Source organism: Cebus imitator, unplaced genomic scaffold (assembly GCF_001604975.1).
Source record: "Cebus imitator isolate Cc_AM_T3 unplaced genomic scaffold, Cebus_imitator-1.0 Scaffold866, whole genome shotgun sequence".
Lineage (NCBI taxonomy): Eukaryota > Metazoa > Chordata > Mammalia > Primates > Cebidae > Cebus > Cebus imitator.
This window is the reverse complement of record NW_016108181.1, coordinates 156363-175124: the sequence shown is the minus strand read 5'-3', so window position 1 is coordinate 175124 and position 18762 is coordinate 156363. Positions and strand designations below refer to the sequence as shown.

The 18762-nt window shown below is 38.6% G+C and overlaps 1 protein-coding gene and 1 pseudogene across 3 annotated transcripts in view; both read right to left on the bottom strand.

The window, feature by feature from the left end:
• PRRG1 (proline rich and Gla domain 1) overlaps positions 1-18762 on the bottom strand; it is a 93184-nt gene that overhangs the window by 19017 nt on the left and 55405 nt on the right. For all 3 annotated transcript variants that reach the window (XM_037735644.1, XM_017520706.2, XM_037735645.1), the window contains one exon: positions 15086-15246. In XM_037735644.1, coding sequence (XP_037591572.1) covers positions 15086-15246 — 161 coding nt within the window. The remainder of the gene's footprint in view (positions 1-15085; positions 15247-18762) is intronic.
• On the bottom strand, positions 1153-1982 carry LOC108297987 (annotated as a pseudogene).

Genomic DNA, 18762 nt, shown 5'->3' with positions numbered 1-18762 from the left:
CTACAGTCCCAGCTACTCAGGAGGCTGAGGCAGGAGAATCACTTAAATTCAAGAGGCACGGGCTGCAGTGAGCCGGCACTGCACCACTGTACTCCAGCCCGGGTGACAGAGTGAGTGAGACTCCCTCTCAAAAAAAAAAAAAAAAAAAAAAAAACAAAAAAAAAAAAAAAAAAAAAAAAAAAAAAAAAAATTTAAACAGTAGAAATTAAGACAAAGGTTAAGCCTAAGAATAGGTATCAGCCACCACTTTTTCTGTTTCTATCATATCTGAGCTTGCATAAGTACGATGTCATGTGTCTTTACTACTGGCCCAATAAGAACTGGCATAAGAAGCCTGAAGGTAAATTGTTTCATTGTAAAACCCCGGCATAACTGTCACTAATTAAATTAGGAGGGCATTGTGTTCAATGAGGAGGAGAGGATGAAAGGAATGAGGAAGACGGAAATAGAAGACCTGGGACCTGGCTCCTATTTTGAGCTTCATCAGTATCTTGTAATGAGGAAATCAGCAAATCGACAGCTCTGGGGCTATTTCCTCATTTGTGAAATGAAGAGCTTGACTTATTTGGTTTTTGTGGGCGGTATGAAAAGATGATTAGAACCAATTCCATGGATCATTCTTCAACAATGAGCCATTAGACTATTCATGATGATCAGTGATTGGTATCAAATATTAGCTTTTGGAATTGAATATTATCTTAATATTGAAATAATAATGCCATTTTAAGTTATAGCATTAGTGTGGCCCTCTAAAATATATAGTTCAAGGAAAACAAGAGCCTTCCTTGGATCTACTGGTGGTTGTAGTTCACTAGTGGACAGATTTCCTGTTTCAGCTTGACAGTACCCAAGACTTGGGCTAACAACATAGGGCTATGGCAAAGTTAGAAATTCTTTTGCAATTCCTTTTATTGTACTTTGGAAATAGCTAAACTGAATCTTATTTCTTATTTCTTTTTTTTTTTTTTTAGATATTTGAAATACAACTTTATTCTGATTCTAAATGAAAAGGAATGGGAATGACAGTAACAAAGAAGACTTCACCACTGAATATTGTGATGTGACTGCAGCAGTCTCATATCTGAAACTCAAGGAATCAACTGCGTTCCAAACAGCTAAATATGCAGGTTCAAACAATGAAGGTATATTTTAAACTGCCACATTCACTCCGAAGCCCACTCATCTCCTTCAGCATCCCACAGATGAAGCACATGTTCTGCCTAGCTAGATAATAAGGAGGTGGCACACACGCTGCACCGCTGACATCACAGGACAGCTGCCTATAAAACTAGACTTCTGACGCTGGGCTCCTGCTTCATTCTCACAGGTCATCATCCTCATCCGGGAGAGCAGTTGTTTGAGCAACCTCATACTGCACGTCATATGTCATGCTCATACTGCGCTGCCAAACCTGGGTCCATGACAACCTCCAGTGGGGCAAGAGCAGGCATGGCAACAAATTCCAAATTAGGGTCTCCAATGAGCTTCCCAGCAAGCCAGAGGAAGGGCTTTTCAAAGTTGTAGTTACTTTTGGCAGAAATGTCATAGTACCGAAGATTCTTCTTTCAGTGGAAGACAATGGATTTTGCCTTCACTTTCCTGTCCTTAATGTCCACTTTGTTGCCACATAACATGATGGGGATGTTCTCACACACTCGAACCAGATCCCTATGCCAGTTAGGCACATTCTTGTAAGTAACTCTGGATGTTACATCAAACATTATGATGGTACACTGGGCTTGGATATAATAGCCATCTCTGAGTCCGCCGAATTTCTCCTGGCCGGCCATGTCCCACACATTGAACTTAATAGGTCCTCTGTTAGTGTGGAACACTAGGGGATGAACTTCAACACCCAAGGTGGCTAAATACTTCTCAAATTCACCAGTCAAGTGACGTTTCACAAAGGTCGTTTTTCTGGTACCACCGTCACCAACCAATCTTATTTCTATAGTTACTGATATACCAACCATGAGAGCCATGGTAAAATGTCCTGCCCTAGGGGTGACTGTACCCTAACAGTAAAAGAAAGAACTAGTGAAATGCTCATTATTAAGGAAATCAGCAGATACCCACTATAATAATAACTAAATTACAGTAGTCACCTCATCTAGATCAGTACCTCTGAGGAGTGCGTAGCAGTAGTGATTGGTTGCTGTACTTTATCAAATATAACATAGCATGAATTGAAGAGTATACCATTTGTGTTTATTAAACAAGAAAAAAGGACTGGGCATGGTGGCTCACATCTGTAATCCCAGCACTTTGAAAGGCCAAGGTGGGTGGATCACCTGAGGTCAGGAGTTTGAGACCAGGCTGGCCAACATGGTGAAACCCTGTCTCTACTAAAAATACAAAAATTAGCTCAGTGTAGTGGTGGGTGCCTGTAATCCCAACTACTCAGAAGGCTGAGGGAGGATAATCACTTGAATCTGGGAGGCGGAGGCTGCAGTGAGCCAAGATTGTGCCATAGCACCACAGCCTGGGCAACAAGAGGAAAACCCCATCTCAAAAAGAAAAAAAGGAAAGAAAAAGAAGAAAAATACTGCTTTCAACAAATCCATGACATGTCAAAGTATGTAAACTGCACCTCAATTTCAGAGAAGTTAAAATGTGAATAAATGATTGAAGAATCGATGAAATATGATGTTTAACTGGTTTAGTCATCTACTTACCTTGCATAAATTTATCAAAGTAGCTGTGTTTTTTCATTATCCATAATTATTTATACTTTTTAGTAATTTATTGATTTATTTTTTTGAGATGGAGTCTCGCTCTGTCACCCAGGCTGGAGTGCAGTGGCATGATCTCGGTTCACTGCAGCCTCCGCCTCCTGGGTTCAGGTGATTCTCCTGCTTCTCTGTCTTGAATAGCTGGGAATACAAGCACACACCACCATGCCTGGCCAATTTGTTTGTGTATTTTTAGTAGAGATGGGGTTTTACCATGTTGGCCAGGCTGGTCTTGAACTCCTGACCTCAGGTGATCTGCCCAGAAACCAACAGAAAAGAAAAAAAATGGCATTTTCTGCTGGCTATCATATCATTTCACAATGCCTCAGTCTCATCATTGATTGAGTGGTTTTTGCTTCTTCTTGTCCTTTTTGGAGGGAGAGGTTTAGTGTATTAGGCTAAAGAATATAATTCCTTAGGTAACAGCTAGCCCCTTATTCTCTGAATTCATAGCTAACTTCTTCCCAGTATGCTATGGGAAACATGTGACATAGTCTTTCAGATGGAATAATAGATGCCCTAGACATTTACCAAGCGAAGTTGCTGCCCTAGGGTTCTATTCAAATCCCAATTTGAATGTGAGTGTTTTATTGTCATCAATTCCATTGACTGGTTGCAGGTCTGTAACGGATACATAAAACATCTCCTAACCACGACAGTACTACTTATTAAGCAGTGAAGCATCCCAAAGCAGCAACATGAGAGGTGACAGGGCCACAAGTTATATTAAATCCATGATGCAAATGATTCTACAAGTGACAGCAAATAGATCTGTCAGGCTCACCGGTACCCAATCTCTGAGGATAGTTCTGAAAAAGGTTGGCACTGGTACTAGGAGAGGAAACTTGCTGAGGTAACTTTAGGTCAAGGTTAACATACTGCTTGCATGGGCAGGAGATCCCCCCACCAACTGAAAGAATTCTACTACTTTATTAATATTCTACAGTCTGAAATTCTCCTAATTCAATTACTACCATAACTTGACATGAATAACTGACACTACACATAATTTATAATCTACAAATGGGCTCAACTGTCAGAGACTAAAGTTCACCACTAACTTAAAAACAATATCAACAATATAATCAATAAAAACCTACTTTAAATGAACTATATAAGGGACAACATGTTAATGACCTGCAACAGTCAGACCTTCCTCATCTTTTTAGAAGGTAGCTCAGAATACCAGTTGCATAAAATTACATATTTTGGCCCTATTTAACTTATTTTTAAGAGGTTCCAAAAGTAGTGAGGAGGCCTTTGGGAGCTCCAGGAAGCCACCTCCATGTGCCTAAAGGGAAACTTCATATTTGGTTCCCCAAGGAGTGTCTGAGATACGTCTAGGGAAGGCAGAGAAGATTTGAATGGAAATACATAAGGTATGGCTAGAAGAGGCCCACAGCAATGCCCCACGTTTGCCTCCTATATTTCTGTGCCCAGACTGGATTTCCACCTCCTTTCCTTCCTGAATTCCCTTCTCCCTCACAACTCTTTAGTCACTAAGGTTGGGGACAATATTCTCAATCTGGCTCTAGTGCCATCAGCAGATCATGAGAAGCTAATGAAGTAAGAATTTCCTTAACAGTGCCAATGAATTGGACTTTCTGCCTGCGAGTACAATGAGTAATCTCCAGGACCTAGTGATCAGTTTTTAGATACCTCAGACACAGTACTTCTTGTAATCGCTAATCCCAACCCACAAGTGTCTACATGCCACCTCCTGCCATGGGCTCTGAATTCAACAGTTTCCAATGTAGTTTTTGTAACATATCCTAGTATGAAGGGGGACTGCGTATCTCTTTCTTCACCAATAACTTCTACATAAAACAAATTTAACTGGTGACACTTTAGAATGAGAGGTATTATCTAAAAAGGGATTGCTGAACTTAGATCTCAGATCCTTGGATATTAATAACTCAGTTTCTAAAATATAGCTGCAACTTGGGGGTAGAATGGCATGGAGTACACAAGAATGGGATAAAGACTTGGGATGATGCACCCAGACACAAGAGTCATCCATACTCCTAGAAATACCACCCCCTGCAGAGCTCTGAGTATTCTAAGTGGTTTTAGCTGAATTGCTTTCTTTAGAATCTAACGAAGTGTTACCAAATAAAGCAAGTTCCGTGGCCCCATGGAGACTTGTGAACCCTGGATTGTGCATTTTAAAAATGAACTTTCTTATTTTAAAATAATTTTAAATGTACCGAAGTTGCAAAGATAATACATAACATTCTCCTGTACTCCTCACCCAGTTTCCCTTACTGTGAGCTTCTTACATTAGGATGGTAAATTTGTTATAATTAATGAATCAATCCTAGTCCATTACTGTTAACTAAACACAACACTTTATTTAGATTGTATTAGTTTTCCCATTAATGTCCTTTTGTTCCAGAATCAAATTGACATTTCATCGTGTCTCTTTAGTTTCCGCTGGTCTGTGACTATTTCTCAGTCTTTTCTAATTTTTTTCCCACGACCTTGACAGTTTTGATAGTAGTCAGAAATTTTGGAGAATGTCTTTGGATTTGGATTTCTCTGTAACTTCTTCATAGTTAGATTGGGGTTATGAGTTTGTGGGGATGGAAATAAATGAAGTCTCTCCTCAGCAGATCACATGTGTGACTTAATAACTTTGATCTCACCAGTTCAAAGTAGTTTGACAGATTTCTCCACTGTAAAGTTACCCCACCTGCCCCCACCCCCTGACCCTTTCCATACTCTGTTCTTTGAAAACTGGTCTTTAAGTTCAAGCTACACACAAGGGAAGAAGAAAATTAAGCTCCACCTTCTGAGGTAGAGTATTTACCTACACAATTTGAAATTCTATAGTGTGGATTTTTCTCTTTTCACCTATTCATTCATTCGTTCATTCATTCATTTATAACATTATATAATCATGTGTATTTTGTGCTTTGAGCTATAATTATTATAAATAAATAATTACATTATTTATTTTGTTGCTAAAATTATTCAGCTTTGGCCACTAAGAGCTTCTTTAGGTTAGTTCCAGTGTCCCTTTAACATGCTCCCATTCTTTGGATTATAGCACTTCCTTACTTTCTGGCAATACAATGTGCTCCAGCTCATCTTGTATTCTTCATGCTACAGCCCAATAATGAGCCATGTCCCCAAAAATTCTGTCTTATTTCATCATAGAATAGAATTAGAAACCCAAATCTGGGCACTAAGTGGGACTATGCAGGTTTACTAAGCACCCAGCCTGTTCCTATACACTCTAAAGTTTGAAGACAAACACCGAGGAAAGTCAAGCAAAATAAACGAGAAATTAAATATGATTCAAAGTTCTATAATAGTTGTTTTAAAGAATTACCACTATTTTCTCAATGTTAGTGCAAGCTTAACAATTCCAAATGTAGAGAACCCTCATGGTCTCATAGAAAGAAGAGAGAAAAAGTGATAGTGGTGAAATAATGATTCCTAAATAAAGTGGCAAGAATTCAGCACCTAAATACTAGAATAAAATATATTTATTGAAAGTTTTCTCTGTTCCAAGCACTATGCTAAGTGTACAGCCTCAAACCTAATGCTGTAGGTATAATATCCTCCTTTTAAAAGATACCAAAATTGAGGCCTAAAAGATGAAATGTTTGCTCAAAGCAATACAGTCAGTAGGTGGCAGAGCTCAGACACCAAATCAAGGTCCATCTGATTCTCAAAGCAGAGGATTTTGGCATGACAACTCAGCTTTATTGAGGTATAAATGACAAATAAAAATTGTGTATATTTAAGGTTTACAGCATGCTTATATAAGCCTTTGTGCATATGTCTGCGGCTTCTACCAGAGCTCAAATGCCATGAGGGAGGAGCAGCCTATTCATTGTTGTATATACTGTGTCTGTTACATAGTAAGCATTCAGCAGATAATGTCTGAATAAACCTGACCCATTTTCTACATGATGAAAATGAGTACTGTGAAGTACAATATGTTTTCTCCCATTGTATAATTAGACATGTATTCCAAATTAGGTAAACAATTACACATAATAAACATTCTACTGAAAGTAGACATCTAAATTCACATATTTCGTGTTTGAACATGATTAAAACATATGAGTAAAAGTGTTCTGTGTAATCAATTTTAGTAAACAAAAAGATAGTAAAGATAGTCTAAAAGTATAAAGCAAATCTCAAATCCAATCATTTTCTTCACTGCCAAGATGAAGATGAAAGTGTGCTGGCAATGCTAGATCCTCATTAACATATAACAAACATTATTCTGAAATACTTGTTCTGAAATAGATCAAGGATGAGAATGCCACTTCAATTACATTTGCTAGATCAAAAGCTGGCACACCTATCCTAAATGGGATTGTTTTAATGACATGAACAAACTCAGATGACAAACTTTAAAGGATAAATACAGCCAACTTGGGATCAACTTTTAAATTGGTCCTTCCCATGAATTAAATGTACTTTGTGATTTGCCAATCCATTCCTTCATTCCTTTGTTCATTCATCAAATATGTATTTAGCCTCTATTATGTGCCAGCACTGCTTTATATGCTAGAGACCATAGCTATGAATAAAACAGATAAGAAATGTTGCTTTCATAGAGCTAACAGTCCTGGGGAGGAGGGGAGAGTAACAGTTAACAAAACCAAATAGGTGCCAAATGATATAAGGGCTTGGAAAAAAAAATCATAGAAGGGACAAGAGGTTGCAATTTAAGGTAGGATATTTCCCCACTGAAAAAGTGAACTTGAGCGAAGACTTGAGAGTAGTGAAGGAACTCAGACATATCCACCTAGAAGAGGAGAGAGCAAGTGCCAAAGCCATGAGGCAGGACATGTGCTGTGTGTGTGTGTGTGTGTGAGGAGGCACAAGAAAGCCACAGCAAAGTGAATAAGGGGTAGAGTGTCATAGGAAATATGGTAAAGAAATAACTATATATGGAGTGAAGGTATGGGGTAGAGATACATGAGGACTGATTGTGTAGTATCTTGTGGGTGGTTCTGAGCACTTTGGCCTTCACTGAGGGAGATGGGAAGCCCTTGCAAGTAAGAGACTTTAAAGGATCACTCTAAACTGCTGTTTTGAGAACTATCTATGGGGCAGGTGCCAAAAAATCATACAGATGAGAAGGTGGTGGTGGCTTAGATGTACAGTGGTAACAAGAAGAAAGGTGGCTAGATTCTGAGTATATTAGAACCAACCATTGCAGATGGGGGCATGGGATATGAAAAAGAGAGGGGTCAGAGATGGCAAAAAGCTTTGGAGATCAGCAAACATGATGAATGGAGTTACTACTTATTGAGATCAGAGAGGCTGTAGTAAGCATAAATATTTGGGGAAAGGGGTGCAAATTTGTCTGTTTAGTTTGAAAACCATATTTGATTCTAAGAGAGCATGTTGAACAGGCAGTTAGCCATACAAATCTGTAGTTCAGGGTAGCCCTCCATGAACTACAAATATAAATTTGGAAGTTATTACTATTTGAAGTATGAGAAAAGGAAAGCTCACCAGGGGAGTAAGTGTAGGCAGAACACAGAAGAGTTTCAAGTAATGAAATGGTTGCTAGATGGAGATGTGTTAAGAGAGTTTTATTTATTTTTTTTGAGGCATATAGGCTAATGAGATGAGAATGATTCTGTAGGAAGGAAAAGGTGATGCTGGAAGTACAGAAAATGTCTCAAGCAGTTCTCTCACAGTTGAAGGAATTTCTTCTACTTAGTTCAAAGATTGCTGACATGCAGCATCCTGCCTCTGTGAGTAGGAAAGGATATATAGAAGCACTGAGATGGATAAAAGACCAGAGAGGTAGGCAGTAAAAACATAGTTCACTCTGATGGCAAGGTACAGTGGCTCACACCTGTAATCCTAGCATTTTGGGAGGCTGAGGTGGGTGGATTGCCTGAGCTCAGGAGGATTTCAAGACCAGCCCAGGCAACATGGTGAGATCCCATCTCTACTAAAAATACAAAAAAAAAAACTAGGCATGATGGCATGTGCCTCTAGTCCAAGTTACTCAGGGGGCTGTGGCACAAGAATCGCTTGAACCCGGGAGGCAGAGGTTGCAGTGAGCTGAGATTGCACCACTTCACTCCAGCCTAGATGACAGGGTAAGAATCTGTCTCCAAAACCAAACAACAACAACAACAAAACATTGTTCACCCTGAGAATCAATGATAAAACTTAAGCAATACAAGAGTAGTAGAATATACAATTCTATAGCCTACAAACCATATATCTGAAAACAGATCCAAACCTAGGACAAAAAAGAACTCTCAAAACTCAATAGTAAAATAAAACAAAACATCCAATCAGAAAGTAAGCCAATGACATGAAGAGAGATTTCACCAAAGAAGATACATAAATAGAAAATAGGCACATAAAAAGATGTTCAATATCATGAGCCATGAAGGAAATGCAAATTAAAATCATAAGAAGTTATCACTACAAACCAAACAGAATGGCTAAAATAAAACATAGTAACAATACCAAGTGCTCATGAGTATGTAAAGAAACTGAATTAGTTCAACCATTGTGGAAGACAGTGTGGCAATTTCTCAAGGATCTAGAAATAGAAATTCCATTTGACCCAGGAATCCCATTACTGGGTATATACCCAAAGAACTATAAATCGTTCTACTACAAAGACACATGCACATGTATGTTCATTGCACCCTGCGTACAATAGTAAAGACCTGGAACCAACCCAAATGCCCATCAATGATAGACTGGACAAAGAAAATGTGGTACATATACACCATGGAATACTACGCAGCCATAAAAAATGATGAGTTAGTGTCCTTTGTAGGGACTTGGATGAACCTGGAAACCATCATTCTCAGCAAACTGACACAAGAGCAGAAAACCAAACACCGTATGTTTTCACTCATAGGTGGGTGTTGAACAACTAGAACACATGGACTCAGGGAGATGAACATCACACACTGGGGGCAGTTGGGGCGGTAGGGGAGAGACAATGGGTGGTGGGGAGGGAGAAGAGGGTGGGGAGAGATAACATGGGGAGAAATGCCAGATATAGTATACACCTAAAGTAAAATAAATAAATTAAAAAAAAAACTGAATCTCTCAAATACTGTTGGTGGGAATGTAAGATGGTAATTTATACAATGACAAATTCATTTGTCAGTGTCTTAAAAAAAATACACATATACCTATCATACAACTCAAGAACTGTACTCCTAGGGACTTACCCCCACAGAAATGAAAATTTATGTCAATAACAAAAACCTATGCAATATTCATAACAGCTTCATTTGTAAAAGCCAAGAACTAGAAACAACAAACATCTCTCAATAAGCACATGGTTCAACAAACCATGGTATAGCCATACCATGGAATACTACTCAGAAACAAAAATGAATTTTTGATATACATAACTTGCATTAATCTCAAGAGCATTATGCTGACTCTAAAAACCAATATCAAAAGGTTCCATATTATAATATTCCATTCATATAACATTCTTGCAATGGCAGAATTATAGAGATGGAAACAGATTAGTGATTGCTAAGAGTTAGGGATGGTTTTGGAAGATGGTGGGTGTGACTATTAAATGGTAGTATGATGAAAAAATTTGTGGTAATAGAATAGGTCTGCTACCTGATTGCAGTGATGGTTACACAAATCTATACAAGTGATAAAATGACACAGAACTATACATACAGACTGTACCAATGTCAGTTTCCTAGTTTTGATCTTACAGTTACGTAAGGTATAACCATTGAGGGAAAGGCTACATGGAACCTCACTGTATTATCTTTGCAATTTTCTGTGAATCTATAATTATTTTCAAATGAGAAGTTAAAAAAATGTATGCATGCATGCATGCATGAATATAAAAATTTTCCCTTTCCCCATTACAATACAGATACAATTCCAAAACCATTGTGTATGTATTATACAACTAAGCAAATGAGTTATTAATAATATATTGATGTTATTGGGTGCTGGAATTCTCATTGTGGAAGAACATCTACAAATACAGAATGGCTGGAAGAGCCCTGAGGGGTTGGATTGGAATTGTAGAATAGCAGAATGAATTAGTTATTTTTCATATATGTCTACATGTATACATGTCTATATGTTTACATGTCTATAGACATATATGTCTACATATATAGAATTTATATCCATGCATAGGTATGTGTGATTTTTTTTTTCCTAGCTCTATTGCTGAAAGGTCCAGAAGTAATGAAATTCTGGTAGCAATGAACATATTCTAGCTCCTATATCTTGGTTTCTAAATATTACTCCTAACTAAAAGTAACCGAATGTCCACTGACAGATCACTGTATAAAGAAAATGTGATATATACACATGATATAGTTTGGCTGTGACCCCACCTGAATCTTGAATTGCATCTCCCAGAATTCCCACATGTTGTGGGAGGGACCCAGGGGAGTTCATTGAATCATGGGGGCAGTCTTTCCTGTGCTATTTTCATGATAGTGAATAAATCTCACAAGATCTGATGGGTTTATCAGGGGTTTCTGCTTTTGCGTCTTCTTCATTTTATCTTGCCACCACCATGTGAGAAGTGCCTTTTGCCTCCTGTCATGATTCTAAGGCCTCACCAGCCATGTGGAACTGTAGGTCCAATTAAACTTTTTTTCTTCTCAGTCTCAGGTATGTCTTTATCAGCAGCATGAAAATGGACTAACACAGTAACTTGGTACCAGTAGAGTGGGAAACTGCTAAAAAGATACCCCAAAATGTGGAAGCAACTTTGGAACTGGGGAACAGGCAAAGGCTGGAATTGTTCAGAGGTCTCAGAAGACAGAAAAGTGTGGGAAAGTTTGGAACTTCCTAGAGACTTGTTGAATGGCTTTGACAGAAATATCCATAGTGATATAAACAATAAGGTCCAGGTTGAGGTGGTCTCAGATGAAGAGGAAGAACTTGTTGGGAACTAAAGCAAAGGTGACTCTTGCTATGTTTTAGCAAAGAGATTGGCAGCATTTTGCCCCTGCCCTAGAGATTTGTGAAACTATGAACTTGAGAGAGATGATTTAGGGTATCTGGCAAAAGAAATTTCTAAGCAGCAAAACATCCAAAAGGTGATTTGGGTTCTGTTAAAAGCATTCCATTTTAAAAGGAAAACAGAGCATAAGTTTAGAAAATTTGCAGCCTGATGATATAGTAAAAAAGAAAAACCCATTTTCTGAGGAGAAATTCAAGCTGGCTTCAGAAATTTGCATAAGTAACGAGGAGCTGAATGTTAATCCCCAAGACAACGAGGAAAACATATCCAGGGCATGTCATGGGTTTTCATAGCAGCCCTTACCCACCCCCATCACAGACCTAGGAGCCCAGGTGCAGAAATGATTTCTTGGACTGGGCCCAGGTGTGTGCAGCCTAGGGACTTGGTGCCCTGTGTACCAGCCCCTCCAGCCATTGCTAAAAGGGGCCAAGTTACAGCTCGGCCCATGGTTTCAGAAGGTGCAAGCCCCAAACCTCGGCAACTTCCATGTGGTGTTGAGCCTGCAGGTGCACAGAAATCAAGAATTCAGGTTTGGGAACCTCCACCTAGATTTTAGAGCATGTATGGAAACACCCAGATGTCCAGGAAGAAGTTTGCTGTATGGGTGGAGCTCTCGTGGAGAGCCTCTCTGCTGAGGCAGTGCAGAAGAGAAACGTGGGGTCCGAGCCCCCCACACAGAGTCCCTACTGGGGCACTGCCTAGCGGAGCTGTGAGAAGACAGCCACCATCCTCCAGACCCCAGAATAGTAGATCCACTGACAGCTTGCATGGTATGCCTGGAGAAGCCACTGGCACTCAATGCCAGCCTGTAAAAGCAGCCAGGAGGGAGGTTTTACCCTGCAAAGCCACAAGGACAGAGCTGCCCATGACCATGGGAACCCACCTCTTGCATCGGTGTGACCTGGACATGAGACATGGAGTCAAAGGAGATCATTTTTGAGTTTTAAGATTTGACTGCCCCGCTGGATTTCGGACTTGCAAGGGGCCTGTATACCCTTTGTTTTGGCCAATTTCTCCCATTTGGTAGGGCTGTATTTACCCAATACCTGTACCCTCTTTATATCTAGGAAGTAATTACCTTGCTTTTGATTTTATAGGCTCATAGGCGGAAGGGACTTGCCTTGACTTTGGACTGTGGACTTTTGGGTTAATGCTGAAATGAGTTTAGACTTTAGGGGACTGTTGGGAAGGCATGATTGGTTTTGAAATGTGAGGACATGAGATTTGGCAGAATGATATAGTTTGGCTGTGTTCCCATCCAAATCTCAACTTGAACTGTATCTCCCAGAATTCCCACGTGTTGTAGGAGGGGCCTACAGGAGGTAATTGAATCATGGGGCCCAGTCTTTCGCATGCTATTCTCATAATAGTGAATAAGTTTCATGAGATGTGATGGATTTATCAAGCGTTTCCACTTTTGCTTCTTTCTCATTTTCTCTTGCCACCACCATGTAAGAAGCACCTTTTGCCTCCCGCCATGATTCTGAGGCCTCCCCAGCCATGTGGAACTGTAAGTCCAATTAAACCTCTTTTTCTTCCCAGTCTTAGGTATGTCTTTATCAGCAGCATGAAAATGGACGAATATAACACACAATGAAATATTATTCAGCCTTATAAAAAAGGAAATCCTGTCATTTGTGACAACATGAACAAACCTGGAGGACATTATAAGTGAAGTAAGCCAGGCATAGAAACACAAATACCACAGGATGTCACATATATGTGGAATCTAAAAAAGGTGACCTAATAGAAGCAAAGAGGACAACGGTGGTTGCCAGGGACTTGGGGAAAGAGAAATGAGAAGTAGCAAAGAGTATAAAGTTTTAGTTATGCAAGATAAATGAATACTTGAGATCTGCTATACAGCATAGTGCCTACAGCTAACAGTGTTGTATCATATACTTAAATTTTGCTAAGAAGGTACAGCATATCTTAAGTGTTCTTACCACACTCACAAAACATAACTATAAGAATAATAAAGGGAGTGAGAGGAAACTCTGGGAGGTGATGGATATGTTTATAACCTTGATGGTGATGGTTGTTTCATAGGTGTATACCTATCACCAAACTCAGAGAAGTATACATTAAATAAGTGCAGCTTTTTATATGTCAAACATAACTCAATAAAGTGGGTTTTTTATAATAAAAGAATGTTATTCACTTGTATAAAGTACTTTTAGAAAAAAAATTCCAAACAAGTTATTGCCATTTCTTTAAAGGAGGATGATAAAGTAGGGTAAAAAGCCATTAGCCTAATGAAAACCATAGTAGAATATTAAAATTTCTATTATTTGATAAAACACAATATCAAAAAAACCAAGTTTTGTTTATAGTTGATAGTAACTTCAGGTAGTTTTAATTAAAAACTTTATGGTACAAAACACTATTTCTAATACAATTCTATTTTTCTTATTTATAAAGTATCTATGTAGTAAAAATAGGCCAGAGTGATATACACCCAAAATTATAAAACTGATGGTGCTAAAAATTCAAGTGATTTATGTTACTGCATTTTTAAATTTCTCTATAATAAATACATATTATTTTTAAAAAGTAACATATATAAAATAAAACCAACAAGGACTAAACAGATGCAAAAGAAAAAAGCTGGAAAAAAAATAAAAGGCCAACACTACTTTGTGATTGCATGACGGTATCATGGATGATATATTCTTTTCCCTGTTTCTAAGCCTGTGATTTGACTAAGATTAGGCTCCTTCCTCTTACCCCTTTCTTTAAAACTTTTAGATCTGCTGCTCTTAAGATATATTTGGTATCTTTTTAGCATAAGTGACACCACTTGTTTAGCATCTAGGGTTATTTTCCTGCTGCCTAGGACTGGATCTTTATACAATGGCTACCTCTGGTAACATAATTTCCAGCTGTGGAGCAGTTCTGCAGAATTTTCACCCCTGCCTTGTGCTTTCCCACCCCTGCTCTCCTTGAATAGCATGTGGTCTAGAGTAAAGAGAAGTAAAGAGGAGTATTCTCACGCAGTGGGAAGGGATGTCTGGATGTCTTTTCTTTTGTATGAGAAGTAAAACCTTTTAAAACACTATCATCATCAAAGTGATATTATCTATAATCCTCTAGTACAAAGCTTTGTGCAAATCAAATCCTTCCAACTTGCCAAGATGATAAATCTTAGCTCAGCAGAGTCCTATAGAAACGGTGGCTCTCAAAGACAGTCCAGTAAAAAGGGAATGAACCTAGCACTCCAACCCACAGAATATTACTAGCTAGATGCCACTTTCAGAATTCCTAACAAAGGAATTTTTAATTGCTAGCAATGTACATAATTCAGGGATGCAGATTTCAAATGTACGTGAAAAAGACAGGCAAAACTGTGCAATTTTTTAAAATTTGCCAACATACTTACAGTTTTTTCATTATTTTCAAAAGCTTCTCTTGCTTCTTCAAATGTACAGAGTTCTTCTTTGCATTCACGCTCAATGTTGCCCTGTCTTATTTCTTCAAAAAACCCATTAGCTCTTCGGTAGCGTTTTAACACGGAATTGGCTTTTTCTCCCGTGAGGAAAACTAAAAAGAAATGTAATAATAAGTATACAAATGTAATTAAAAACCTATGTGAGAAGTTGATAAGCCAGATGAAAACTGCTAGATGCTCTTAAGAAAACACAGCCAACATCCTAAACCTCTTTCCATGAGTCAGCAGTGAAGTAATACTTAACTCCAAACCATTGTATCTGCTATCTTTCTCATCATGTGAGTATGTCCTTTCAATAGCAGTTGCCCTGGGCAGGGACAGTGACACATTAACTGTGTTATATTCAGACTTTACCACATTCCTGCAAACCATGGGTGTTTAAATATAGTAATAATGATAGCACTACTTACACTCATTACTGTAAGTAGATACCCCAAGGCATTCTGCTGACGGACAGCAGCAGCCAAATCAAAATCCAGTCTCTAGATTATCAGTCTTTGTCCCTCTACCTAAAAATAAATAAAACTTCAGTTGACCTACTAATATAAACCCAGAGAGCTCTTACTTGTATGAAAAGAATAGGTGACAAAAAAATATTGAGAAGTTAAATTTGGCCATGATTCATTCTAAGAAAATCCTAATAGTAATTTTGTTCTAAATGTACTTGAGTTAAATATAGTGTGATGCTTTAACACGTTCAACCTCATTTCACTGTCCTTAAGAAAAAGAAAACTCTTCTGCATGTTTTACAGAGGCATTTCATATAAACTTTCAAAATGCATTTATGAAACCATGTAAAATACGGTTCTTTTATTTTTAATAAAATATTAAAAGTGAAAATAAAATAAATAAAATTCTTTTTATTTTTAAATACAAATACATTTTAAGTTCAATTTCAATTACATTTTTCTAAAAGAATGTTGCTTGTTTGGAGAGACAAATATAATGCCACCAGAATTTAATCTCTGTTAATGCAAAGAGATTAGAACACTTCCTAATCTTATAGAATTTTGACATGAGAAAAGGCAGGTTACAGATCTTTCAAGATGCTAAAAAAGTCTGTATTTTCTGAAAAACATTTTGAAGGAAATGAAAAACTTTTCCCTTTATGACCTTTTATGAAGTACAGAAGGAAGAAAATTCAGAGAATAGATTATGATTATAGAATATGAATTCACAGATTCATAGAATATCATTAGAAGAAACTGTTAAAAATACAAATTGTGGAAAGTCTAATGAAAGAAAGCAAAAAGTTACTGTTAAGTTGGAGAGTAACAGTAAAATTTTCTAACGATGCTTCTTGCCTTTGAGCCGCATCAGAATCCCCGAAGGACTTACTATCACACAAACTGCTGGGCCCCACCCCAGAGTTTCTGATGCTATAGATCTGAGGTAGGCCATAAAATTGCATTTCTAATCAGTTCCCAGGAAATGCTGTTGCTGCTGCTGCTGGCTCCTATTACCACAGTTTGAGAATCACTACCCTAATGAGAGTTCCTTGGAAACATTCTGAGGGAAGTATTTACGGAATGCTAGGGTTAACAAATTAGAGATTTTTCACTGAACGACTTTTTGAAGCCTTTAATATATATTTAGTATAAACAGTCATGTATCCCTTAACAATGTGGATCTACTCTGAGAAATATGTTGTTAGGCCATTTCATCATTGTGCAAACAGGATGCAGTGTACTTTCACAAACCTAGGTGGCATAGCCTACTAGTCACCTAGGCTATATGATATAGCCTATTGCTCCTAGGCTACAAATCTGTTCAGCTTGTTACTATACTTAATACTATAGGCAATTATAACAATGGTAAATATTTGTGTATGTAAACATTGAAAAGGTACAGGAAAAATATGATATAAAAGATAAAAAATGAGTTGAACAAAGAACAAATGGACACAAGGAGGAGAACATTGCGGGGTCTATTGAGGGGTGGGCATAGCATTAGGAGATAGCATTAGGAGAAATATCTAAGGTAGATCATGGGTTGATGGGTACAGCAAACCACAATGGCACATGTATACCTATGTAACGAACCTGCATGTTCTGCACATGTACCCCAGAACTTAAAGTATAATTTTAAAAAAAGGTAAGAAATGATACTATATAGGGCACTTACCCTAAATGGAGTTTGCAGGACACTTAAAATAAATGGAGCTTACAGGACTGAAAGTTGTCCTGGGTGAGTCAGTGAGTGAGTGGTGAGTGAATGTGAAGGCCTAGGACATTACTGTACACTACTGTAGGCTTTATCAACACTGTCCACTTATGGTACATTCAATGTATGCAAATATATTTCTTTAAACATATTTTTTGGCTGGGTGTGGTGGCTCATGCCTATAATCCCAGCACTCTGGGAGGCTGAGGTGGGAGGATTGCTTGAGTGCAGGAGTTTGAGATCACCTTGGGCAACACAGTGAGACCTCATCTCAAAAAATTAAAATTAAATTAAAAAATTGGGGTGATCCCAAAATGGCAGAATAAGAGGCAGCTCCCAGTGAGAGAGACACAAAAGCCGAGTGATCTCCACAATTCCAAACGAGGTACCAAATTCATTTTTTGGGTCTGGTTGGACAGTGGGTATAAACCAAATAGGGCAAGTTGAGGCAAAGTGGGGCACTGCCCTACCCAGGAGGTGCATGTAACTGTCTGGAGGACCAGGGGATCTCCCCATCTGGGACTTTGGTTTGGATACAACGTTCCACCCAAGCCCTCTACAACCCACAGAACAGGAGATCTTCACTGGGCTGAAAAGCCTCAGAGAGCTGCCTCAACAAGGCAGAACAGCAACTTCAGCCAGTGCTGGGGCTGTCAGCATAGATCTAGGCAGAAGCACTGCCTGATGTGAAAGCCAGAAAGCCGGCTGGACAGAGCTACCCACCCTGCAGAAAGAAGGGGAGCTGAAAGCAGGGGTACAGCCTATATAGCAGGACATGTTCCCCCCTGCACAAAGCCTAGCAGGCTAAAAAACTCTCACTCACTCTAGAGTTTTGCATCGAGAACATTAGTTAGAGAATGACTAGGAATGATCGAGCTTGGCGGGTGGAAGGGCAGCCACCATTGCAGAAGCAGGCCTGATTTTTCTGAGTAAATAAAATATGCAGCAGCTCCACTGAATCTGTGGCAGCCCAGCAGTGCCTCTGCAGGCAGATAAAGGAAAGGCCACCTCCCCAAGCAGCTACCTGAGATCAAAACTATATAAATCCAACAAGATGGGAAGAAATCAGCACAAGAAGAATAAAACCATCAAAAACCAGAATGCCTCTCTCCCACCATGAGATCACAACTCCTCACCAGCAAGGGAACAAAGGTGGACAGAGAATGAATTTGACGAACTGACAGAAGCAGACTTCAGAAGGTGGATAATAACAAACTTCTCTGAGTTAAAGGAACATGTTCTATCCCAAAGCAAAGAAACTAAAAACCTTGAAAAAAGTTAGTCAAAATGCTAACTAGAATAACCAGCTTAGAGAATAACATAAACGACTTGATGGAGCTGAAAAACACAGCACAAGAACTTTGTGAAGCATACACAAGCTTCAAGGAGCTGAAAAACACAGCACAAGAACTTCGTGAAGCATACACAAGTTTCAATAGCCGAAT